Raw genomic sequence first — 27,180 nt, forward strand, 5'->3', positions numbered from 1 at the left:
TTCACATTTTGATCCAATTTGATGCTGCATTATCTGAAATAAATTCAAGATTCAGATAAATTCAAATTTCAGGATTGATAAAACTTGACCATGATAAAGGGAGTGCACCTTTCTGTTAGAAAAGAAACTCCTTTGTTTTTCAGTTGAAAGAACAAAGAAAACTCTTTGTTTTTCAGTTGGAAATATACAGACTTGTGGAAGCTAGAAATTTATTTACTGATTGTTAGTTAATTAGAGGACAAGCAGGCAAATAGGCAAGAAAAGCAATGGTGACATTTTTCAAAACCATTTATGAATTTGTATTCAGTGCCTCTCACACATTTACACATGCATTTTTAATCAACTGAAGACATTGGCAAGTAGCTAGACAGCTCAGCCCTTGCTAAAAGCTTTTATAGATCAGCAGAACTGTGTAAGAAAGATCTTGTCTGTATTGTAATATAGTCTTATATTAATAATTTACAAGACAAAGAGAAACAAATAGCTAAAGATCTGCAAATTATGCAGGTATCAGGAGTCAAAATTATCAGGAATGAAAACCATAGTTATCAGGAGTTATCAGGCCTTACCTTAGTTTGCTTTTAGTTTTGGTTGTGGGTTGTGGTGTCTTTTGACAGACTTAAAGCTCAATACTAGTCCTTCAAGGTTAGGACAGAGGAGTAGAAGTAAAAAAGGGATTTTCCTGCTTAATTAAAAAAAAAAAAAAAAAAAAAAAAAAAAAAAAAGACTGTTTCCCACAGGCAAACAGCAGGAGCTGCCCCCAGGACCCCGTCTGCAGGCAGGCAGAAGGACCTGCCTACAGGACCCCATATGCAGGCAAGCCGAAGGAGCAGTCCACAAGACCCACCTACAGGACTCGTTTGCAGGCAAGAACCTGGTGGTTGGGAAGGACCAGAAGCCAGAATAGCCACTATGGGTTGTTCTCCACTCATTAGCTGTCAATTGCAAAGTATTACCCCTGGCTTCTGATCCACTCATGAAGTGCCTATTCAAATCAAATAAGCACTTTGTAAACTGCCTTTTTCTTGGCAATGGGAGAGATTTGGGGAGGAAGTCATTTCCATCTCTGCAGTTAATAATCCAGCTCCTGGTTTCTTGTCTACAATACTGTTTCCTTTTTATCTTCTGATTCCTGCTACAAGGAAGTTATGTGCTGAACTGTATATGTTTTTCTAAATTAATCTTAGATTTTTCCCTCCCTTCTCCTTACAGTGTGCTGACAATCTTATTGCTCTTTTCCATTTGTGAATCCACCCTTCTGCTCCCTCAAATTTGATGCATCTTTCTAGTAAAGTTTCTGACAGATACAATTTTTCTATAAGTGTAAGGAGTACCCCCATGTTGTTGACAAAATTCAGAAAAAAAAAAAAAAAAAATCCTTGACACACTTTGACTTATTTTTTTGCCCATATTACCTGTAGCATGTTTTAGGACTTCTAATGCAGCTTCTTCTTAGGGCTTTAGAGCAATGCCAGCTGTGCCCTTCAGCTGTAAGGAGCAGTTACTTGCTAGCAGAGAACTTTGCATATATTTCTGTGGCTGTACACCATAGGTAGTTATACCTAGTCCTTTTCAGGCACTGCGTCAGGGAGAGTTTTACTACTGACATGTTTTAGATATAAGAAAGGATTTCAGATTGAATTTTGGATTGTTCTGACCTAAGTCAAATTGCTTGACATGTTAGATCTGGCCTCTTCACTAATGAGAGGATATCTAACAGGTATTTTGGGAAGCGCCTTTGAGAACTTTAACGTTTAGCTACAATTATACTCAGGATACTTTATTCATAGTTCATTAAGGTTAATAAATGGTTATGATTTGGTATCACAAATGTTTAATCAGTTGCTGAACTCTGGTTCAATAGATCAGCCATTGACCCTAAACATACTTTGCGATTATTCATAACACCTGCTACAAAGCATTTGTAATATAATCTGTTTTAATAACTGATATTTTGGTGCAGTGATTAACTTTAATCTTGACTAATATTATTTATATTCAAAGTGAAATGCACATTCCCCTCCCCACCCCCCCTTTTTTTTTTTCATTTTCGTGACTAAAAAATAGATTCTTTAAGGGGTTAGTGCATTTTTTTAAAATCTGTTTATTTGACACGGGATCATTGAAAATCCAAAATTTCCCATGGTTTGGCCTTCCAAGCTTTGTTCAGCTTCAAGTTTAAACAAATAACATTGACAAACTAAGAACACTAACACTTTTTGTCACCTCATAAATCCATTTCTAGCAAGTAATCTGTAATCCAAATAGTCTGCCTAGTTTTATTCATAATCCTTCACACAGAATACTACTGAAATATGTGTATTCCAGTAATCTTATGACCACACAAATTTTTATAAAGGTATTACTAAGATAAAGGGATTGCATATAATCAAGATCTGTGAATTGATTTCTTATGAAATCTTTTTCTTGTGAAATTTAGCCCAGACTAATGATAGAACAAGAGTCAATTCCTTAGTCTGGACTGCATTTTTCTAGTGTGGATCAGGTTGATGTGATTTTTGCAGTATTTTACATCTCACTTGCACAGAATAATGTGATCATATAGAGAACAGCAACAATGAAGTCCCCACATGGGTGCATCTGCTTATATATGCTTATTTTACTCTCATCTCAAAGGAACTGGTAGGTAGGTGAACATTTGGGTATACTATATAAAGATGCAGTGTTTATTTACTGTAAACTACTTGTTACTCACACCTGCATTTAGCTTTATAACACATATTTGAGAGTGCTGGGCACACATTCCTTCAACACCTAGATGCTAGGCAACAGACTTTCCTTATAGCAGCTACTCACAAAACCACTCTCAAATATTGTTCTCATCACCATTCCCTTGGCTCCAATCAATTTACCAGAATTTATAGAAGGAGCCACTAGTTATTAATCCTTCTTATTAAGACCTAGAGGAGCAGAAAGGCACTAAAATCTGAAGGCCAGAGACATTTTGTATTTGTACAATGTCCTGGTCAGAATCTTACTTTAGGTGCTAATTTTTAGGCTGGTCAGAAACCTCAGTGGACTAGCCTCACCTTAACAATGGTTCTAGAAACTGCAATTAGGAGCATCCTAATCTTCCTTCGGTGCCTTATTATTCACTTACTAGTTTCCCAGTAAATGGTGTTATTTCACGATAAAGAACAACTCATTAAAGTCCTTTAGAAGATTGTTTGTTTGTTTGTTGTTGCATTTTTCTAATTTTCCACACTAAATAGGAAATTTGAACTTCCATGGGCAAAAGTCTGAGTTAGGAGAAAAGGAGGCTCAGGGGTGACCTTGTTGCTCTTTACAGATACCTTAAAGGAGGCTGTAGCGAGGTGGGGGTTGGTCTACTCTCCCACGTGCCTGGTGACAGGACTTAAGTTGCGCCAGGGGAGTTTTAGGTTGGATGTTAGGAAGAACTTCTTTACTGAAAGGGTTGTTAGGCATTGGAATAGGCTGCCCAGGGAAGTGGTGAAGTCACCATCCCTGGAAGTCTTTAAAAGACGTTTAGATGTAGAGCTTAGGGATATGGTTTAGTGGGGACTGTTGGCGTTGGGTCAGAGGTTGGATTCGATGATCTTGAGGTCTCTTCCAACCTAGAAATTCTGTGATAGGATTGTTCACCAGCAACAAGACCTCTGGGCAGACCTGTATCTTACCCATAGTACATATGCTTAGCTTTTTTTTCCATGGCAAGAACTAACCAAATCAGTAAAAATGCAGTTTTTAACCTAGAAAAGGTTGAAGAGCAGTGCCATCATGCCCCCACGCCATCTCACCCATGCTACTAACCACAGTGCTTGTAGCATCTCACGTGCCAGGAGTGAGGCACCCCTGTAACCCATCTGGAAAACAAAAGTGGGAAATTCTGCTGGGGCTCACAAGGCAGAAGCGCCAGTGCTGGACCTCTCCATAATAAGGGATTTCCCTCCATTTCTCTGAGAGTTTCAGAAACTTCATGTGTCACTGTCATGCTCCAGCACTCTCCATGGCTCACAGTGCTCAGCAGCTGGGAGAGCTGAGCTCCTAATGATTTATGTCCGCTCTCTGTTCACTTTAAAGAACCAATGAGCATGTGCAAAATCCACTTTTTTACACGTAGAACACAAAGGCATTTTTCCTGCCAGCAGCTCAATACAGAGAGCAATAGCCCTGGAACAATTAGCACGGAGGCAGCATTTCTATGCACACTGCAGGATACAAGGTGATGTACAGGGCGAGGTATGGCATGTATGTCCACCCATCTATGTACTATTTCCACACTAGTTCATTGTGAGTACAGGGTATGTCTATGTGTAGCATGTACATTTCACTAATGATAAACTGTGAAGAGCTTTGATCATGCTAACAGGACTAAAACTCTTGCTATTTAATTATAAAAACAGATAAAATATCATTCAATCATTAACATATCTTAACAAAAAAAAAATACAGAACCCAAAACTGTCCTGGTTTTGTGTCAATGACCAGTCCTCAAGTAAACAAAATAAAATTGGGGGGGGGAGACAGAAAATCTCCATGTAAAAAGTACGCACACATCAACCCCCTCAGGCCACAATGATGCAGTTGTACAGTAATTTACTGTTGCACTGCTGTCAGGCTTACCTTGCATGACTCATAGTGAATCATGGACAGAATTGTGTATTAGAGAAAGAGATGCCGCCTACACAGAGCAGTGTCTTGAGTTATTCCCACCTTCTTGCTTCCCCCTCCAAGTGGAAACACATTTTTTCATATTTGGCATTGCAGCTATTCAGTTAACACAGTGACTTAGGTTATTTCTGTATGTTTCTAATGGGGAGGCTTTTCAAATTGTTAATACCATGATATAATTAACAGTCAGGGACACTAGGACAAATCTAATCCCCAGCCATCTCAGAGCAATTCCCCATCTGTAGCATGGGGGAGGGGAGAGGATAGTATTGTACAGTACGCAGTTAATTCAAAAATATAACAAGATAAAATTAGAGCATCATTTATGAACAAAAAAGCAATAAGAAACAAGAAATCAGCATCCATGAGCATATAGCCTCACTCTGAAGGAGCTTTATCCTTAAAACACACAAAACTCACTGATTTCAATGAGGGTGAAGGATATCTCAGAAATACTACTTTTATAAAATTTTGAAGGATTTAGACTGCAAAATAATCCCCTTCACAAAAGCACAGGACTACTCATTCGTTAAAGCTGCCAGCTTTTATTTTCACTCTCCTGCAAAATTCTTGGGCACCAGAGGACAGCAAATACAAAGCCTTGGGAAAAGCTGCAGAAAAATCTGAAGCACCAGATGGCATTTTTCCCTAAACAGTGTCAGGAGGTAGAGAGAAACAAAGAAATTACCTTCCTAGGCTAGAATATTTTCAAAGCATAATAAATCCTTTTTAAAGACTGGGGAATCAGTTTGGTTTTGTAGATTTCAGGTAATGATACCCAGGGTTCTGTGAAGGTTGTATAGCCTCTATTACCACAGGTATATGCAATAAGTCTCCCATTCTTGTAGATTACCTGCTCATCTAATAAGAAATATACTTCTATGTTTACAACTGTGGCTGAAAACAGGACACAGCTACTTCAGCTTTTTCTTTTTTTTATGAAGCTCTTTCTGGATTTTAAAGGTTTTTTTTTTTTTTTCTGGATTTTAAAGGGTTTTTATGGGCTGTGTGAAAATCAGCAGGGGGTGTCTTAATTTTTTTAATATACATTTTTATATGTATTTGTGGGAATAAACAGAGATCAGCAGGCATAAAAAGGTAATGGAAACAGGTAACTTAAAAAAATGCTACAGTTTCAAGACATTATCAGCAGGCTAGTTTTAGTATGGTATACCTGTGTCTTGAATCTTTGTTCAATTTTCTTTGTCAACTTTCAAAGTGTGAAAGGCAACATCCATGCACAGTCATATTCAGGCTTAAAAGAGATCACATGGAAAGCAATAAAACAGAGAAAAAAACTAACTGCATAATTAAATGAAATTGAAATATTAGAGAGCAGGCATCTAGGATTATACGTGGTCCTAATAATGTTACAAATGTCTACTCTGACTGAAAGAAAAAAAAAATGAAAGAGAAAAAAAAGTGGTCATTGCATTAATTATTTTTTTTCTACTCTGACTGAAAGAAAAAAAAAAAAAAAAGAGAGAGAGAGAGAAAAAAAAGTGGTCATTGCATTATTGCATTAATTATTTTTTTTTAGACCATAGACCTGTATGAGAACCGTATGTGATTCTTACAATCAAATATGTGAGTAGTGAAGTTCACTAGTTAAGTATGTGTTGAATATCCTTGTGAATTAAGAGACCACAGAGACAGTTAAAAAAAAAAAAACACATCTTAATTTCAAGACTATGTTTGCCATATCATTGTTCTCTTTAGTGATTTAGTTTCCCATATTTTTAAGTTATGGATCATAGAACCACAGAATGGTTTCTGTTGGAAAGAACCATAAGTATAATCCAGATGCAACCCCTCTGTCACAGGCAGGGATGCCACCTACTACATCAGGTTGCCCAGGGTCCCATCCAACCCAGCCTTGAACACCTTCAGGAATGGTCCATCCACAGCATCTCTTTGCAACCTGTTCCAGTGCCTCAAAACCCACATAGTAAAGAATTTATCTTCAGGGACGTTGAAAGTTTACTTCAGTTACCATAAAAGCACTAAAATATTTTGATCTACTTGTACAAATATTGTAAAAGTATTTCAATAAGACCGTCATTGTGCAATCGCTCCGTAATTACTTAAGACTCTTGTATCTTGATTCTTGCAGTTGCTTTCATGTGCAGAAGTATGTTGTAGTCTATAGCTGTTGCCACAAACTAAGAAACTAAGTAGTAAGAACTTTCTCTGTACACAGGGAACTAAAATTCACTATTACTATATATAAATAAATATATATTTTTTTTTTCAAAAGAACATTTAATAGATCAGTCTGTACCCTAAATACAAAGTGGTAACTTCTTTTAGCACTAACTTCAGGAGTGTGTTGTTCAGTTACTCCTTCCACTTCTCTCTGAAGCTGAGCATGAAGCTAAGAGTAAATATAATATTAGCATCTTTTGCATGATAGCTTTGTACTCATAACTGAAGACTTCTTAAGTATATGATTCTGTAGCTCACAGTAGATTTTCAGTGAGTTTGTAGTACAAAAGTTACAGTTAGTGTGTACCAGAGGTAGTGCATGAGCACTCTGGAACTTCATTATAGAAGAAGCTGTGGTCATGTAGAAGGATCTTGTGATCTAAGGCCTTAATGTTGCAGTGAACTCTGCATCCTCAGTCCTTTACATCCATGTGGTATCATGGTCTATGATGCATCCTGTGATCAACAGAAGAACAGTCACTAGTTTCATTGCTCCCAGTACAGCAGCTGCCAACTCATCTTTCCTCCTGTTGTTCACTGTCAGTATCAGCTTTATGATCTTCTGATTGTTTAAAAACAAAACTTATCTGTTTTCTGAATGTATTAGTTTATTGTGAAGTGCATACTAAGAAACTGTTGTCAGGTAAAAACTCTTGCTGTCTATACAGCCAAAAGGAGAAATGTTCTCCACATCTCATTTTTTGTTCACCTTTCAAGGATTTCACACTAGTGTTGATGCCTTCTGCCAAAGCATTACTTTGTCAATTTAGAAGGAACTAAAGTACATCTTCCCTCTATAAAAGATAATCTGAGAATGAAATATTTTGCACATGGCTGTGGTCACTTGTTTTTGTCTAAAGATCAAGAAATCAGATAAGTTTGGAATAATTTCCATTTGAAATTAAAATAAATAAATAAATAAATAAATAAACCTTAATTTGCTCTTCAGAAATAAAGGAACATAAAAATGTCCTTTCTTGTAGGCAATGCTGGGTCGAGGGAATGGAGAATCCTCGAGAAAGAAAGAGGAAGAGGAAGTTCAGAGCAGACACAGACTGATTCCTGTTGGAAGAAAGATTTATGAATTCTACAATGCTCCTATTGTTAAATTTTGGTTTTACACAGTAAGATATCTTTCTTGTTACTACTGATTTGGACAAGTACCGGAATTGGGTTAAAGTCATATTGTGTATTTTTTTGAAAGTCTGTGTCTGTGTGCATTGGAGGGCTTAAATAATTTAATAAACATGTTGTGAAGAAGTCAGATAGCACTTGCAAACCTTTCAAAGTGTTTTAAATTCAGCACACTTTATTTAGGAAATTAATGGTTAAACACTGCATGCAAACTTTTGTCAAGTACAATAAGTAGTAGCTTGCTGCAATCAGTGCTCCCAAGGAATTCCCAATAGGAGTGTTTCCAATAGTAAGCCCAATACAAAGCTGGTTTTAATCACCATCTCAAATCAGATAATAACTGATGAAAATATGAAACAGACAGAACACATTTTTTCTTGGAACATTTTTGCTTTGTTGATTTTACTAGTCTGCAAAGTGTCTCTCAAAGAAAGTGTTTGCGTAAGTAGCCACAAGATAACAAAAATATGAATAGTAACCGACATACATTTTTCAGCGACAAACTAAGTCAAACCAAGCTAATATCCCTATGTTATAAAGAAACAAACCTTGGAGATGGGACAGAAAACAGCTGAGGTCATATATTTTGACTATAGTAAGTCAAAAATTTTACTAGGTATTCTCACAGATACATTAGTAATTGCTATATTACTTAAAGTTATTACATAGATAAAAAGGTTTTTGGTGATTGATCCTCAAGAGTTGATGTTAATTATTCTCTACCCAGCTGGAATCAGGGATTGGAAAGGATTCTATTAGGGTCCCTCTTACATCAGGTACCATCTGTTATTTTCATTCAAAACTTGGATGATGAAGTTTTGTAAATGGCTCTGGAATGTAGAAGGATGACATCAAAATTAAAATGAACGTGGAAATTAGTCCTTCCAATCAGCTTCACTGGAATATTATAATCCACTTCAGTTTCTGCATAATGTGAAAAATGTGTACTGGTTTGAAGGCCAAAAAAAAAAAAAAAAAAAAAAAAGTCCTGCAGAAGGAATGCAATGGTCTTCAAATATGTGTAAGTTTCTGTAAAAAGGAACAAAATCTGAAGAATACAAGAATACTGTCCAAATCCTTATACTGTCCAAATCCTTTCTGAATAGGATTGCATCAAGGCAATTCTTGGTAAGATATTAGGAAACAGCTTCTACATGTTCTGAGAAATATTGTTATAAATCATGTAAGGAGACAGTAGATTTTCCATTGTCAGGGATTTCTAAGTTTATCTTGTCAAAACATGTGTCCAATATGGCATATTAATTATGCCTTGTCACTATGGAGTTGTTCAGCTGACTTCTTGTCCATCCCAGTTAAATTTTCCATCATTCTGCTGAAATCACAGCAAATAGCAATGAATGCATTTGTTTGCTTCCTTCTGTAGATGACTTCTTAAAAGAAAAAAATGCCTTACTGAGATCCAGACAATATGTCTACAGACAGCAGAAACAACTTACATTTATAGAAACCAAACTGTAGTGGACTGCTTATGCTAGCAAATAGTTCCAGTTTGGCAACTTGAAGTTACGGCTTTCTGAACTGTGGCCATTAGAGGTTAATCAGCATGATGAGTCTAGAAACTCATCAGCAGCAACCTGGTCCCATTATCAATTGCTATATATGTTATGTATAACCAGAAAAGTCTTTTCACTGTAAACAGAAACAAACATACTGGCTTTCCCTGTTAACTCAATTTTGAAATGGGAGAAAGATCAATATTATGTTGCCTTTTAGACTTGGTTCTACAGTCCTGAGGCAGGTCTCACTTAAGGTCACTTATTAAAGTCGGATCTTGCCTGTACCAAGTTTCAAGAGCAAATTAAGGTGCATTCCAATTGCAATGCTTGACCAGTGGGTATGTTCAGGAATTCCAGGACAGAAAAAAAAAATGTTTCCTATGACCATTAAAATTGTGCAGCCTATCACACGACAAATGCACAGGCAGAAACACTAATCATAGATTTCAAAAGCAATCTTCAAAATTTTACATTCCAAACTCCAAAATGTAAGAAATGTGGCTTCTGCATGTCATTTAAAATCATTTGATTATTCTATATCTACTTGTCTTTATCCATCTTCATTTTTAAAATAAACAAGAGTGCTTTAGATGTGGAAATTTCTGTGTAAGAAATATTTTGGCTCAGCAGATGAGCTAAAATAAACAGCGTTTTCTCAAACAAAAAGGAATTTTGCCTTTCTCTCTGGGCATGCGGTAGTTTCAAAAGTCAACTACTCTGTTCTATTTTTGTGGCTGTTGCACTGAAAATCATGATTCAAAGGTTTCAGCCCAGAGATTGTCCAATAAGAAGAGGACAGCCTTCCCCATTGAAGTACGAGTTTTACATTGAAATGCTGTCATGATGTGAGAAGCCCCATTTCTACCTCCTGTGAGAAAGAGGTACAAAGGGAATTGAATCCCCAAAAAGAGTCATGTTCCAGGCATCAGAACAGCTTCGTCCTAAGTTTTTAATTTTGGAAGCAAGTCACTTTATGATCATTTAATTATTGCAATCTTTGAGAAAAGAGGAGGGTACATTCATTTTTGAAGCACTCTCTTGCTGGTTGCAATTTCCAGGTTTGTCCCTTACAGTGGTGCATATTGAAGTATACACAAAATAGGACAACATCCACAGGAGGGCAGGGAGGAACCCATCCTAGAAAATTCCTAGCAGCTACTCCTCTGCTTAGTGTCTTCAGGTACTGGACTCAGGGGTAGAAATGGCAGACACTAGCTCTTCGTAAAAGCAAAAAAAAAGAAGGTTTAGTTACTTGTGTAATAGCACTTTCAAAAAATCTTGACTACCAGTATTTGCATCCCTACTGAAATTTGACAGTAGTGTGGGACTAGAACATGTTCCTGTAAGGACCATCCCTCCTAGAGAGGGAGATGGAGGAAGTCAGCCATGGTCTGAAGGGATGGCTTCTTGGGTTAAAAAGGTATGATGTCAGCATAATTTCATCATTAAATCAAGATTAAACCAAATTTTTCCATGCAAAAAAATTCCAGTAACTTTCAGTAATTTTTGATTGACAAAAACCAGCAATAGTGATTACAACAACAACAACAAAGGAAAGAAAAACAATTAAAATCAAAAGCCCCTAGTTACACTGAAAATCTTGTAGTTCTGCCTGCCCAAATAGTTGTTTGGCTAACTCAGCTGATACTCTAGATGCTGACTTAAATCAATATTGCTCTCAGTTTCCTTCCAGAGTGGTGAGGTAAAACCAAGATATCTCCAGACCCGAAATCTGCAATTCATTTTTACTCACAAACTGAAAGACCCGTGAAATCATTTTCTCCTCTGTTTTAAGCATATGAGAAGCTGTGATTCAACTGGTTGTCCTATCTGTGTAGATATTTAAGGACAATGTAAGGAGTTCTCAAGTATCCTTAAAACCAGCAACTGAAAGGGAAACAAGAATCCTGTGCCTTTTACACGGAGCAGAAGCAATTTTCTGTAACAAATACAGCAAGATTATAAATCATGTTTTGTGAGGTGCTGAACACTTGAAATAATCCCATCCCAAAGTACTAAGACCCTCTGTGGTTGTTTCATCTGAAGTCTGATACTGAGTACAAAATAGTTGTGGGTATTATGGAACTGCAAAAGAACTGTATTGTAATACAAATGTATGTACTAAGCATTCTGCAACAATTATTAAAATGTTCATGCACAGAACTGAATCATCTTTTCTCTGATTTAAATTTGGCTTCAGGTGAAGGTTCTTGTAGGGCTGCTGTTCGAAAAGCAAAGTAGATATGAAGAGGGATTCTGGTCAACACAGAGCCCAGCCCCAGCTGCTCACTTTTGCTACAGCTCACACTCCAGAGTAACAGTTAGGCTTCTCTGAGTTTCATGAACTTGATGATACTATTTGCTAACTTGTATTTCTTTGACTGACCAATTATATTCAACATAGACAAAAGAAAAGAAAAAGAAACCAAAAACTTCAACCATACTTTCCTTTGTATCAAAAATTAGGCCAGAAAGTAGATGTATTAGAGAAGGGAAAAAAGAAAATGAAACAAAACAAAAACTTGCAGAAAATACAAGGCAAATGAATGTATGACTTTGCATGGCTACTTGCTGCAGCAAAGTAAGTAGGAGTAGCAGTATTTGGGGGAGGAATGATGGTGGAAGTTAAAGCAGTACTTCATTGAGTAGGGACATCTCTAATGATACTTAGAACCTTTTGGATACCAAGCAAGGATTGTGCAAAAAGGGCATGAATTGTCAGTGACCCCAAGTTAGGTGAACAAGGAGAGGAAGCAAAGAGCAGGGATGCTGGACAAGTAATTGTTATTAGAAGTGGATGGGGGAGAAGTATTCACACAAGTTAACTTAGTAAATCAGTGTCTGGTAGCCAGCATTGCGATATGTGAAATGGTAGTCCCCGCCACTGTGGGAAAATCTGAAGGGACTGTATTAATATAGTTTTGTTGGAGAGGCAGCTGTAGCTAGAGGAGAGGATATATGTACATGTATTTTGTAGATTCTATATTGTATATGTTAGTATGAGCTTAATCTGAGTTTAATATGTTAATGTGAGCTTAAAACCCGGAGTACTCTCTGATCTTTCTTTGGTCTGTTTAGTTACACTGGAATTAGGAACATCAAATCACACCTGAGAAACTGGCTCAGATGTGTAAATGTAGTGACTACTAATATTCATTTAATTTTGTTTCTTTACAGCTGGCATACATAGGCTACTTGATGCTGTTCAATTATATAGTGTTAGTGAAGATGGATCGCTGGCCATCTACACAGGAATGGATTGTCATCTCATACATTTTCACTCTGGGAATAGAGAAGATGAGAGAGGTAAAGTCAACCCAACCACAAAAGACAGAATGAAAAATACAATGTGTGGTGTGTCTTTATGCATTTTAATATTTGTTTTTATTATTTTTCTCAGGATATTTTCTGATGAATGGGTTTAACATAAAATTTCTCTTTTTTTTTTTCAGAAAAGCAGATGAATTGTTAAAAACACAGCATTAAAAATTCTATCTTCCTCCATTTTTAAACCAAGAATTGCTTCCTTTCTTTGTATAATGACCTTACTTGCATGGAATTTCTCTGTTCAGATTTCTGCATGATGCATGTCAAATGCCATTCACAAGTATGGGGTGCGATTCTGATATACCTTAAAGCTCGGCCATCATCCTTGAAATGATGCCTAGGCTTTGAAGTATGTTTGAGGAATAGAGAAGGGAGATAAGAGTATAATGGAATGGACACAGAGACATGACAATAGAATGATAACCAAGAAGTCTATGCCTGAATCCTCACCAAAAGTAGAGTTCATTCAAAATTTACAATTGTTCTGTCTGTCCAAGTACCTCATGTGAAAGCATTAAATAAAACCAGACATAACTGGGGGAAAAATTAGATCCATGATGAGTGTTACAGTATATTTTGGATAGATTCTCCCCCTTTTTAATCTTGAAATTTCTTAGTAATTATGTCCAGCAATAGCATGCATCTCCCTAAAAATGCTAGAGCAGACACATAGAGCTAAGAAATTATTTAAGGTAGTGCTCAGTCTATAGGCAGAGTGATCTTGTTCTGCCACCCCCTGCCCCTCATGGTCTCTCCCAGCCGCAGACTCTTCTGTGCCATTTTCACTTGGCCAAATGTTCATTTATTCCACAATGCCACCAGAGGCCAAATTCATCCCTGATGTGTGTAGGTGCAAGTCCCATTGACCTCAGCTGAAACAGCACATTTGTACCCCTGGGCTGAATTTGTTGCCATTTACGTCTGTATGTTCTGCAGCAAATGTTTTTGAGGACTAGCAGAAAATGGTCTTGCAACAGCCACTTAGACTCCAAATATAGGTTTCAAACACTGCACGGCAAACTACATTATAAATTAAAAGAGCAGAGGAAAAGACGTTAATTGAGCGAGTGTCCTTCGCTAACCAAAAGAAAAAGGGAAATAGAGGCGGCAAGCCACACGGTGGCTCTGCAGCACTGATGGAGACAAAGCACCGCTGGCTCAGTAGGTGGGAGACTGCTGGCAGGAATGGAGTGTGCCATTTATATCTAATCATTCACCCTAAATTGTCCTTTCCACAAAAGTTTATCAAGAGCATTTGTGGGAATGAATTTCTAAGCAGATGTTGGAGATTGTTCAAGGAAGATGAGCCTAAAATTCATTCTGAAAATGAATTATAAGAAAATTATAAGAATGGCATTCCTCTCTTTAAGGAACTGTATGAGTCTGCTCAAATGTTCTCATGCTAAATATAGAAAATTAAAACAAACAGCTTGTTAACTAACTAAAAGCTAGGAATTATTCATAGAAATCACTTGAGGAATAGTTTCAGCAGTAATTCAGGAAAACAATCAGCTCTCCCAAATGATCTAGCAAATAAAATGGTGATAAATTCATAAGGTAAGATTAATTATTTTTATGAATTATCTTGTCAGCTGTGGAACTGAAATTCCAAAAACAAGTCCAAGTGATAGCTAGTCTTTTGCTGGTTTTAATGCCAATCCCAGATCTTTATGGTCAGTAACAAATTTCTTGACATTTTGATACATACTTTAGAATAATGTTCTTTAAATGTATAGTGTTTTTAACAGTGAATTTCCTGATTAAATGCCTTTCTTTGTTTCTCCCTCTATTCTAAGACTCTAACTAGGATCAATCAATTTGAAACGAAAAGTCATACCTACATTTCTTCTATTTCTGGGGGGATTTCAGAGGAATTAAGGTTTTATTCCTTTTTAATATATATATATATATAGTATATATATGTGTATGTATTATATACCTTCTATTTAAAAAAATATTTTACAAATAGATGCAGGCTAAGACTAGAAGAATTTGAAGGTTTCACACACAAAAAAAAAAAAAAAAAAAATCAGAGAGTACATATAGTATTATATACTAGGGAGCTACCAGTTTTGGTTGCAGGCAGTGTGGCACCTATCTTTATTTCAGGCTTAAATTAAGGCAACTCAGCTCCTTTCCTCTCTGTGTCCTGTGTCCTTCAGATATTGATGTCAGAGCCTGGGAAACTGTTACAGAAAGTAAAAGTTTGGCTGCAAGAGTACTGGAATGTTACAGATCTCATAGCTATCCTGCTGTTCTCTGTTGGGATGGTCCTCCGTCTGCAAGATCTGCCACTCCGGAGTGATGGCCGGGTCATATACTGTGTCAACATCATTTACTGGTATATACGATTACTAGACATCTTCGGAGTAAACAAGTACTTGGGACCATATGTTATGATGATTGGAAAAATGGTAAGAAAAGTTGATGAACTCGTTCTCTTTTTTTGCCAGCATGTTCTTGATTCAGTGTCTCTGGTTTGGCCGATTAAATCACTCCAGTGTTTTTTTGTTTTGTGGTTTGTTTTTGTTTGTTTTGTGGTTGGTTTGTTTGTTTTTTTTTTTCTTAACAGATTAGTATTTTCATGTAAGCTAAAAATCAGGTCCTTATTGAATCAGATCATCTGCACAGACCCCCAGAACTGGGGATTAGACTCTGCCTATTCTGTTAGATGATATATTGTTTGTGTTTCTCTCAGATCTCTCTTCAGTAGCAAAGCCATCTACCTCATTTGCAGTAAACACACAGGGTATTAATTCTCAACTAGTTGCAAAGGAGAGAGATTTGTTTAGCTTGGAGGAAAAAAAAAAAAAAAAAAAAATATTCAGGATTCTGAGACCCTCAAAGAAATTATGTCACAGTAAGTATGTTCAAAACCATAATGGTCAGATTAAAACCGTGACATTTCTCTATTTTGTTCCATAGCCACATGTCTTTCTTGCTTGTTCAGGTATATTTCTGTGAGATGAGAAATTTATGTGCCTAACTGCAGCCTCTGTCCCCTGGCTGCATCACATGTATACAGTGTGACACAAATTAATTAGTTTACATAATAGTAAATTCATATAAAGTGGATCAAGTGATATGTATAGTTGTATGTGTAACATTTAACTTTTTGTATTTATATATATATTTATATCAGCAGAAGCGTTACATTAAAGCACAATTTTGCTTATCTGAGTTAAGGAAAATTGTTGAGTTTACAGAAACACATGTACAGGTCACTGATATTCGGGTACCTGCACATGTAGCTAAACATGTGCTAACACATATATTTACGTTTTAGATACAGTTAGCCAGCTTTTGTTGTGTAAATAATGTCTGCTTCATGCATTCTAGAGCTTAAGATTTATTTTTAAAAATAAGGATGAAATAATCCTTGAGGTCAGTATTCAGTAAAAGCCAAACTGGATATTAAATTTCCTAATTATAAATATCATTACTGCTATCTAATTGATATGTGGACAATATTGAATAAATTCAAATAGGTTCTGTGTTCTGTTTGCCTTACCATTGTCCATAAAATGAAAAGCCAACAACCCTACTTCCTTGCCATCATACATGTAGGAAATAGGGACATATATGAATTCATGGACTACAATTCTTTGATATTAAGTTACTCACAACAAGCCCAGTGTTTATTTGCTGCAGACAGAATTTTGAAGTCTGGTTCCTTCCTTCAAGGAAGCCAACAGGTTGTTTATGGGTGGGGATTTGCAGTGCTCCAGAGTGCACCACTACAGGAACACTCAGGAGTTCTTGCTATGAATTACTGGAAAAGGACAGCAGGATGAGAGAAAGGACCAAAACCAATTATCCTTCAATTCTGTATTAATTTTCACAGATATCATGGCCAAAAAGTTTCAGAGCTGTTATGTTAGCAAAAGCAGCCCAAAAAACAGTTCAATATTAAACGAGTTGATCATGAATAACAAACTTCTAGCAGTCAGAGTTATGGAGGACTGATAGGAACCCAGCTTCACCAGTAGTTTAAGCAGTGTTTTGTGGTTGTTTTTTTGTTTGTTTGTTTTTGTTTTTTTTTGTTTTTTTGTTTGTTTTTTTCCCCCACTGGTATCAACATAGAAAGGAAATGGTTGAAATCATCAAAATAATATATTTTACATTCCTTTGTCATTCTTACATGTGCATAATGAATTAAGTTGCACTCCACTTTCATTGGAAAACTAATGCATGAAAATCGCTAGCCTCTGTAGGCTTAGCACCTACTCAGAGAGTTTTGAATTCAGCTACCAGATTTCTCTGAAGGTGTGGGCATCTGTTAAAGAAGGGAAGTTGTTTTATTTTATGCCTTCCTGTTATTTGATTTTCACACCTCATCCAGTTTTCCATGCACTCAGCAACTCTGGCACATCTATTTTGCCCACATATGCAATGCCCAGCTGGTTTCAGTTACATAAATTTGCCCCTAACAACTGTTTTCTGGCCAGCTTATTCCCCTGTGTAATGGCCAACCCATTTATAACATGCACAGACTTCCCTGGGGTTGCACCTGCTCGCTCTGGGCTGCAGTGGCCTCCCCTGTGTATTTCTGTTTAAATCACAGGCACATTTACCTCTTTGCAAGTACCATTCAGTGCTGTGGAGACAATAAATTTGTACTTGTTTCTAAAAAGTAAGCCCATCACAGCTATTGAGTTCCTCAGCAGACTATATTTAATGCAATCTATAGCCTGAGCTTTTATACTGAGCTTCTGTTTAAGCAAATTTTAGACTCAGGAGGGAACAGATGACTCTTTTCATCTTTCCAATATAAAGGAACTTTCCCTTCACCTGCCTCTCCACTGCATCCAACAGAATAGCAGTAATAGGTTTTAGTGGGCCTTGTGAACAAATATGCAAATTAAATTAAGGCAGGAATAGTATTCAGAGGTTTAAAAGGAAGGATGAAGAGAGGAGGAAGAAGATGAATGGCAAAGTTTATTATTATCTACTAATTTCAGTTACAGAATGTGCTTATTATAGTGTGCTTTTCCAATCCCTGCACAATGGTAGATTTACTTCCTGCCTATTTCAGAATGAAATGCAATCACTGTGCATGTCAAGAGAGTCAGAAGTATATCAGTTCCCCTTCTGTATGGGAATGTCTACATTTTCTTAGTTTCTTTGATTAAAAAAAAAAAAAGGGGGGCGAGGGGGAATGGAGCCAACTTCTTAATAAAACTGCACCAAAAGATCTTTGTTTTATCAGCTGTTTGAATAGGTGACTAAAGGGTTCTTCAGAATGACTGAACAGTCACTGCATTGTTAAAACAGCAATTGTAATTTGAGCCTGCAGGCCAAGGGGCCTGATACACTGCTCATTGCAGTCAGTGGAAACACGCCCATATATTTCACTCAATTCAAGACAAGCTACTGACATTTTAGAATGATATCTGGTTGAATGAGGGAAACACTAATACACTGGTTGAACGGAAAATAACACTGAAAATTTAATTTCTTGCAAAGTGAGTTCAAACCTCTGTGAATCTTGATCAAAAGTGTTGGAAACATTTAAGATTATTTTTTTTAATTTCCAGCAAGTAATTTTTATGCGTATTACATCATATCATATCATATCATATCATATCATATCATATCATATCATATCATATCATCTTTCTAAATGAAAGCATATTTTTATCAGAGAAGAAGGAAGGATACAGGTTTCATCTCCATATCTCTCTAAAAGCAGTAAGAATTAAGAGTAATTATGCATCTTCCCCATTTCAGGTTGCTGTCTGAGATATAATCATCCGGAATTCCCCTTCAACCAGGTTTTCTTGAAAGATTAATGATCTGAAAAAACATAAGAATGTTCATGATTTATTTGTCCATTTTTTATTTCTTTAAGGCATTTATTTACATGTCTCATCTTCCAATATGTGTGTGTGTGTTGTTTTTTTTTGTCTTTCTTTTCTGCATTATTTTAAGGTTTTTATTTTTCCATGCTTCTTTTCACCTACCTCAATTCCTTCATTCTGTCTCGTGAAGACTCTCCTACCAGGGCCCTTCCCTACAGGTCTCTTTCTCTTAGAGTTGCTATCTTAGTGAGTATGAGAATATCCCTATCTGTTTGCTTTTCAGTATCCCTCTCTTTTCTCTGTTAAGTAATTTCATAGTGTTACTTTGACCTTACATCTCCATCCTTGTGCTTTTAACTGAAAAACCCCAACAGCAGTGGCAGATCCATCTGCTGGAAATTAGTAGCCCTGTTCCACTAGCTCCTGAAATGAATCACCCTGCTCCTTAGCTGTGGCAGGTCCATGTGGAGCTATAGAGCCACCAGTTAAAGTGCACGTTGGTTGCACACCTGCCTTGCAGTGAACTCAGAATGCTGAGTTCACCACCAGAGAAAGTGGAGACTGACAGGTTTAAGAGTCAGAAAGTTTTGAGGCTCTTTAGTTTGAGCAGACAGAAGTTGCTTCCACAGCCATGGAAATAACATGCCTCTATCATAACATGCCTTATAAATAAAAGCCTATAAATAAACCTGTAACTGAGAGTTCTAAAGGGACCTTACCAGAGACCTTACAAGAGTCACTTTTATTTTTCAAACTTTTGAGTATGTCTGTGCTGTACCTGTTTGACGCCCAAGGCTCCTCCTTTGCTCCACTCTCTGGAGGGTCCCACTAATACTGCTTAGCACAGCTGTTCTTCTAATCTTCAGCCTCTAGTGAGAACCTCCTAGGACTGCTGTCCCAATTTTTCCTGGAACATTTTGAATGGGTAGATACTGTTTGCAGGCACTAATTAAAGCTGTGCATATGCTAATGAGGTATTCAACAATGCAGAAGAATAGGACTGAGTGCCTGTGTTATCTGCATTTTATTTTTTTAAATATGGCATTTGTTGGACACCACCACCAGCCTGAATTCTAGTCCAGCCAGTATCACAGCTTTCCTTTCTCACTGGTTACCCCTATGGCATGCCTTATGTTTCAATAACAGGCTGTTCTGCCACTCGTTATTCCTTATGTTATATCCAGGTTCCCTCCTTTTCACCAAGACAATGGGTACCAACAAATAAGATAGTCCATTTCAGACCTTTTGTTTTGATACAGTTGCCAATAGGTGCCTGTAAACAATACATTATCTCACAACCCTTGTTCAGGCCATGCCCTGATGCCTATGAACTTATATTATTGTTCAGGCAACTGGTATGACCAGATGGCTGCTTGTGTTTTCAGGCCTATACATAACATTTATATAGTTCTTAAAAGGAATACTGGGAAAAAAATCAAAGACGCGGGGATACCATTTTCCTTCTTTCAAAATGAAATGATATGTGTAAAACTGAGAACATCTTTTCAGAAACTGTTTCTGAAAATTCTCTTTCTAAGGTTTAAAAACTTTTTTTGCAGCATAGACTAATGGAAATATGGACAAATATATTTCTTTAATTCTTGTCCTTTCTCTCTTTCTCCTCTCTCTTTTCCTCTCATGACATTCAGATGATCGACATGATGTATTTTGTTCATCATCATGTTGGTGGTTCTGATGAGCTTCGGTGTCGCAAGACAGGCTATTCTCTTCCCCAATGAGGAGCCTTCGTGGAAGCTGGCAAAAAACATTTTTTACATGCCTTATTGGATGATCTATGGGGAAGTGTTTGCAGACCAGATAGACCGTAAGCAAGTTTATGATTCTCATACTCCAAAGTCAGGTATCCAACTTTGATCAGATGATGTTCTACCAGATCATGTATGTGTGCTCAATAAATGGCTCAGGATAGAGGACTCCTTCATCACAGAGAATGGTCACAAAATATTTTTACAGCTGTAATATTGGGGTGTCAGTTCTAGAAAGTGCTTCTGGCATCATTTTTGCAATAATTTAAACAGATATCTGCAATGTTAAATTATCTTGTATATAAAGAATGTTTTAATGTTTCCTTTTTACCAGTTGGGTGATAGGGATACCCTTCCAGGTATCCATGATGAGTTCTTTGGTTTATCTGAGACACAAAATGTCACTTTTTTTTTTTCATCCATTTGTTTGATTTTAGACCTAAATGCTTCTACCTAATTTCATACTAAGCATCAAATATAATAGTACTTGGTTAGACCTCTAATTCCTGGACTTCATGAGGATCTAATCCATTGTGTTTTCTTTTCTCTGTTACCTACTCACTGTCACCACCTTTATGCTAAACAATGTGATGCAATTCTTTGGGGAGAGTACATACGTTATAAGAATTTTGCTTTATTTATTTACTGGAAGGCAAGAGTGTGCTCATGTCAATGCAAACGGAACAAAGGCCAGTATTTCATATACTGTCTCTTCAGGATTCATTTGGCTGGTGATCAGGAAAATGTCAGTTTTCTACTTAAATTAGACCTTCTGGTTCCAGCTAGTACATTACGCCAAAAGAGAGGGGTGGTCATGAGGAGTGATGCAATAGATGACAAATAGAACAAACTAAGAACCACAAACAATGTATCTTTAAAAAATACTGACATGCAAGTGATGTTTATCATTCCTACCTAAATGTGCAGTGTCTTGGCAGCATTTAGAAGTGAGTATCTTTTCCAATGGCAAATGGCATCCATTAAAACTCTGTTTAACGTATTCTTTTCTATCCTAAGCACCACCTTAGGAAAGGTGTTTTCATAATTTATCTTCTACTTCTTTAGCATTGACAAAGCTCGATTGGAAAAAATGTGTTGTTTTTTTCTGAAAGGGTTAAGGTAATAAATGTACTATCGTGAATTACCCCAACTTACACAGTTTCAGATGGATAGAGAATTTACAGAGTTTCAGAGGGACATATCCCATGTCAGATGTTACAGCAGTTTCATGTTTATTTCTTTTTCCTGGGTTGCACAGAATTGTTACAATGGATGCAGATGAAACCTCTTTTTTATGATTATTTTTACACATTTTAGATGTAGAGCTTAGGGATATGGTTTAGTGGAGGGCTGTTAGCGTTAGGTTGGAGGTTGGACTCGATGACCTTGAGGTCTCTTCCAACCTAGAAAATTCTGTGATTCTGTGATTCTGTGATTGTTCTCAGAGGCAGCAAGACATGCCAGAAAATGAGGACTTGTGAGCACAAGCTGAGGGAGTTTGTATTGGTCAGCCTGGAGAACAGGAAGCTCTGGGGAGACCTCATTGTAGCCTTCTAGTACTTAAAGGGGGCCAACAGAAAAGCAGGAGAGGGACTCTTTGTCAGGAAGTGTAATGATAGGACAAGGAGTAATGGCGTTAAACTAAAATAGGGTAGGTTTATAACACAAAATGTAACAACAAAAATTCTTTACTCAGAGGGTGGTAAAGCACTGGAACAGGTTGTCCAGAGAAGCTGTAGATGCCCCATCAGTGGAGGTGTTCAAGGCCAGGTTAGATGGGGCTTTGAGCAACCTGGTCTGGAGGAAGGTGTCCCTCTCTACCAATGGCAGGGGGGTTGGAATTAGATTACATTTAAGGTCCCTTCCAATCCAAACCAGTCTATGATTCTATCATAAATACTTAAAATCACAAAGTTCCTCCCTGAGTTTAGCTTTTCACCCAGTTCCCCTCATTTTTATCCTTTTTCCTTTTCTTTTCTTTTTAAAAATTCATTTCAATCCAAAGACATAATACTTGTGGATTCAAAACGTCAGCTTGCTCCAAAGGTGTAATAGATGGATAAAGGTTTAAAACTATGACTTCCATGTGCAAGCAGAATTCTGTCCCTCTACAAGTGGCCATTTATTGATGTTGTTCTTAGTAACTACCATAGTGAAACAAATGTGGCAATTGGCTGAATAAATAGTTCTTGGTATTTTTTATTGAAGTGCTGATTATAGTTTAGAACCCTGAAACCCAACAAAATATACTGCCTTTGAATGAAGCATGTTTCTTAAGTATAAAAAGAGGGTGGCAGGCTCCATACTCTTGCATAAGAATTTAGAGGTGGTTTTGTACATTATTCAGATGCCCAACATTTAAACCTTGGGAAAAAAAAAAAAAATGCAGAGTATTTACTTCTGAGGCTTAGGGAAAGTAAAATTTCTAATGGTTTCATCCCCAGCTGTAGGTGTAGATGTGTTGCTCTTCTGTCTGTGTCAAGGAAACTAGGAGTTGCAGAGAAAGTGGTGATGCCAAAATGAAAAGCAGCACCTAGTTCCTCCTTCCTGAGAGACAGATGATGCAGGGACTTAGAATCTGCCACTCTTGCAGCACAAATTATATGCAATATGTCATGTCTGTCTGAGGCTTGGTTGTCTCAAGAAATGTTACCCTTGGAATAGACTGGGAGCAAATGGTTGGTGATGTTACTCAATCAAAATGACTGGATTGGCACCCAAAAGGTTTTACTAGGATACATTTTTTCACCATTCAGAAATTTATTGTTATCTATTTTCCAAGTTGTTCTAAGCTAAATCAGCCACTGTATTCATGTTAGAGTACTACACAATGTTTGTACTTTCTCGAAGAAGATAAAAATTGGTATGCTACATCTAAACTACAATTGAACTTTATAGCTCTGAGCAGGTTATTATCATTATTGTTGTTATAATAGCAAGCCTAAAGTTTGTGGGTTTTTTTCTTTATATTTTGATGTTAATATTACAACATTATTTGCAAGTTTGGAATTCAGTAAAAATGCTAATATTTTAGATGCATGTATATTGGAGTCATGCTCCTGGAAATTATCCTTGTATTTCTGAGAAATGTACAAAGAATGCATGTTACTCTAAAATTCCTGACTTACTTTTCTTTTCTTTCACTTTCTGTTGACTGTAAAGCATGCCACTAAGGCTGACCAGATGTAATGTCTGGATATATTTCATCAGCTGGCAGCCTAACCATCCAGTGGATGTAGTTTGACTTTTATCTCAACACATTGCACTGTTAAAACATCAGTAAAATATGTCTCTCTAAAATAATGTGTGTCTTGTACACTTACACTTTTTACCCATATTGTCTGTATTCATTTCACATTTAAAATACATATGTTAACTGGAGTGTGCATTAGTGTCCTGTTGACAATGTGATCACACCTTCAACTCAAAAGTGGGGACAGAAATATATCCTCACTTCCGGGAGTACAAGTACACTTTTCAGCAGTATGGTTAATTATCAGTGATGTACACAAGTACTACATTCCTGCAAATTCATGAAAACCAACCAGATGTAAAAGGTAAAACACAAGCAAACAAAACAAAACAAAACAAAGTAAACCTTTTAGAATTGTGTTTAACTTTTTAGGCAAATTAAGCCAAAGAGCAAAACCAGTCTCAAAGTAGCTCCTCTCAGACTGACAATTCATCACAGCTGCACTAGTCAAGGACAAGAGGCGGTCCAGGCCAAGGTACTGGTTATGGCGTGTGGAATTATCTCATTTTTAGTCTGCTTTTCTTAGTCTAGCCCAACCTTCTGCTGCCTGATGGGATACATGGGGCAGCAGCCAGCTGCTTAGCTGCTTAGCAGTGAAGGCCTGTCTAGGAGAAAACCCACAAATGCTGTAAAATCTCTCCCTTGGTTTGCCTCACTTACTTCAGCACTATTGCTGGCAATACTAGCCAAAAACTTCAGAACACAGATGTTACATGCAAAGAACTTCTTTTCACCTTGCCAAGCTATCTGTCCCTCCAGGATATTAAGGATACGGAAGTATATAGAAATACTGAAGAGGAAATGATTATTCCAGGGGAAAATAAAAAAAAAAAAAAAAAAAAAAAAAAAAACAGACTTCATATTTTCCTATATTCAGAAAGTAGAGCATCTGAGACTGTTGTTAGTCAACACGGGTTTGGGTTTGGTTTCTCTCTTTTTTTTTTTTTGGTCTGTTTTCAGATTTGTTGTCTCATGTCAGATTTGCATCTGGATTTTCTTTCCAGCTGACAGTATTTCAAGTGCCATCTGAAATCTGAGGATCAATCTGAGTTCTGTTTGTTCTCTTTGCCTAAAGCATTATTGGAAAATCCTATATATGTAAAGAGAAAAAGATGGAGCCTCCTTTTCTTGCTTGTATTGGAGCAATGCCAAGTAATCAGAATGCAGTTGTTTCAGTAGAATACGAAAGACAAATTATTATGCAACTATCCAATGAACTTGAGGAAAACATAATTAATACAAATTACTTTTATTTAAATTATTTACATTTCTTAATCTTTTAGAATTTATTTAAGTTCTCAAAGGTTTCTTATTAAAATTAAAGTTCTATACAAAATTCTATACAATCTTAAACATTTCATCCTTTGTATGTCTCTGTGGTATCTTCCAGTAAGGGTTGTTATTTGCGTGGATTAGTTTGGAGTTTGAAGTAATAGAGCATTTTTTCACAAAATATAATAAATCATGCTTTTTCCCTTCCCTTCCCTTCCCTTCCCTTCCCTTCCCTTCCCTTCCCTTCCCTTCCCTTCCCTTCCCTTCCCTTCCCTTCCCTTCCCTTCCCTTCCCTTCCCTTCCCTTCCCTTCCCTTCCCTTCCCTTCCTTTCTCCTCCTTCATCTGTGTTACAACTCTGCAGCACAGGCAATATTTTTTGTATTGTTAGACAAAGGCAGAGGATAATATTTTTGTACTGCCTACACATCACTTCAAGAATCTCCCTGGCCTTGAGCTGTGGCAGTCTTCCCCTTCCTATCACTCCCATGAGGTTATATTTTAGGTTCCATTCGGTTGAATATTTTTAAGGAAGGGAGGAGGAGGGAGAAAGAAAACAAGAAAATTAGAGAGATTTACTATAAATTATGATTAAAATATGATAGGAAAGATGTTTTGGAGTCATTTTAATGTGTCTGAGAGCAAAAAGCAATGTGTAAGGTCACAATACTCTAGTTAGAGAAACTTTCTTCTAGTAATGAGATACTTGTCAGTTCCCTGAATGTTTCTGCTGATGAAGAGAGCAGTGATGTGAGATTCAGAGTTCCCAGAGTTCAGTATTTTCTCTGTTAGTTAAGAAGTGGACAGTCCTAAGCAGCTCGCTTAGCCTTTTTTCAATACTTACTAGCCTGGTAAACTGGTACGGTTGAAGCACAGAGATGTGGGCTATTGCTGTTTGCTTTGCACCAGTTTGCTGGCCAGGAAAGAGGAAACATTAGATATGTAGCAGGAAAGGCCTGTAAAGGAAATGGTAAAAGGGAGCCAGGAAGGAAACATAAGCATAGAGGCAGACTATGAAAAGAGAAACAAAAGATGCAACAAGTACATACCACCACAGCTGTCAAAGTTCAATATCTGAAAGCTGAGGGAAGTTAATACATGTAATTGAAATTAAAACTTCAACCAATTACCATTTTTCAAAACCAAAGTTCGGGGCTTGATGTCCTACCTACATCAAATGACCTACAGGTCATTTGACTACCTGAGTTTTTCAGTTACCTGGAATATGCATGTAGTTACACTAACAGAATTTATTTTAACAAAACATTTCACTCGAATTATGAATCCTACATAATTTTTGCTAAAGCAAGGCTGTCATGTAGAAAGATAAGAGTATGTTTTCCTACACTTTAAAATTGTTCTTTGAAAAAGTTTGTCGTTACAATATGTTATTGCATATACTACAAAAATCCCTACATTTTTCAAAATATAAAATCATCAATAAGAATTCTAAATTCTTAAAAGTAAGCAAGTGTCTTTGTTATCTAAAAAGAGTATCATCTGCACTCTTAGACACCTGCCAGATTCCTCCCTGTAGCAAAGGGTGAAAATTCAGTTTCCTTTTTTTTTCTGGGAGTAATTGTTTTTAACAAATAGTTTGCTTAATAGTGGGAGCAAAATCCCTTAAAACTGATGTTATGGTTTAAAGTGGAAAAAGATGTTAATTTCAGTCATACACCTTAGAACAAAGGCTTCAGAACTTTGGACACACATCACACTTTCTCACGCAGCTGAAGATTTGAAGATTGAATGTTGGCTTAGACCTCTGTAAAGTAAGGTGTAAGATTAGTATTCCTTTGTTATTTAAAGGAATGCTAAGTTCTGTTTCTCCAACAGAACTGTCAGAAGAGAAGACGTTTACAAAGCCTCAAGGCAAGCCAAACACCTATGTATGTATAGATTATGGAGGCTTGTTTTCAAGGAAAGTTTATGTGGCTTGTTTTCAAGGAAGTTTATGCGGCATAAACTGACAGGGACACATTAATGGTTTTCCAAATATTCTATTGTAGGAAAATCACTTTAGAGAAAATATTTTTGTCTTGGTAGTTGTGAAAGATGGAAAATATTTTGGATGAAAATATTTTTAATAGAAAAATTGAATAATAGATTATAGCCAGACTTAAAGCTGAGTTTTGGATATCATTGATTTAAAGTTTAAGATATGCTTTTCAGAAATTTCTCTCTTCACTATAAAAGACATTATTGTTTCTGTGCTTTAACACACAGAAGGACAACAGGTTTCATCAACTGCTAG

General features: G+C 36.8%; 1 protein-coding gene across 1 annotated transcript in view; it reads left to right on the forward strand.

The window, feature by feature from the left end:
* TRPM3 (transient receptor potential cation channel subfamily M member 3) overlaps positions 1-27,180 on the forward strand; it is a gene marked incomplete at both ends in the record, with an annotated part of 432,651 nt that overhangs the window by 389,880 nt on the left and 15,591 nt on the right. Inside the window, 5 exon segments of the mRNA XM_082784267.1 lie at positions 7,842-7,982; positions 12,687-12,815; positions 14,999-15,250; positions 20,287-20,310; positions 20,312-20,462. Of these exon segments, the coding sequence (XP_082640393.1) occupies positions 7,842-7,982; positions 12,687-12,815; positions 14,999-15,250; positions 20,287-20,310; positions 20,312-20,462 (697 nt within the window).

This window comes from Aythya marila (assembly GCF_965140915.1).
Source record: "Aythya marila genome assembly, chromosome: Z".
NCBI lineage: Eukaryota > Metazoa > Chordata > Aves > Anseriformes > Anatidae > Aythya > Aythya marila.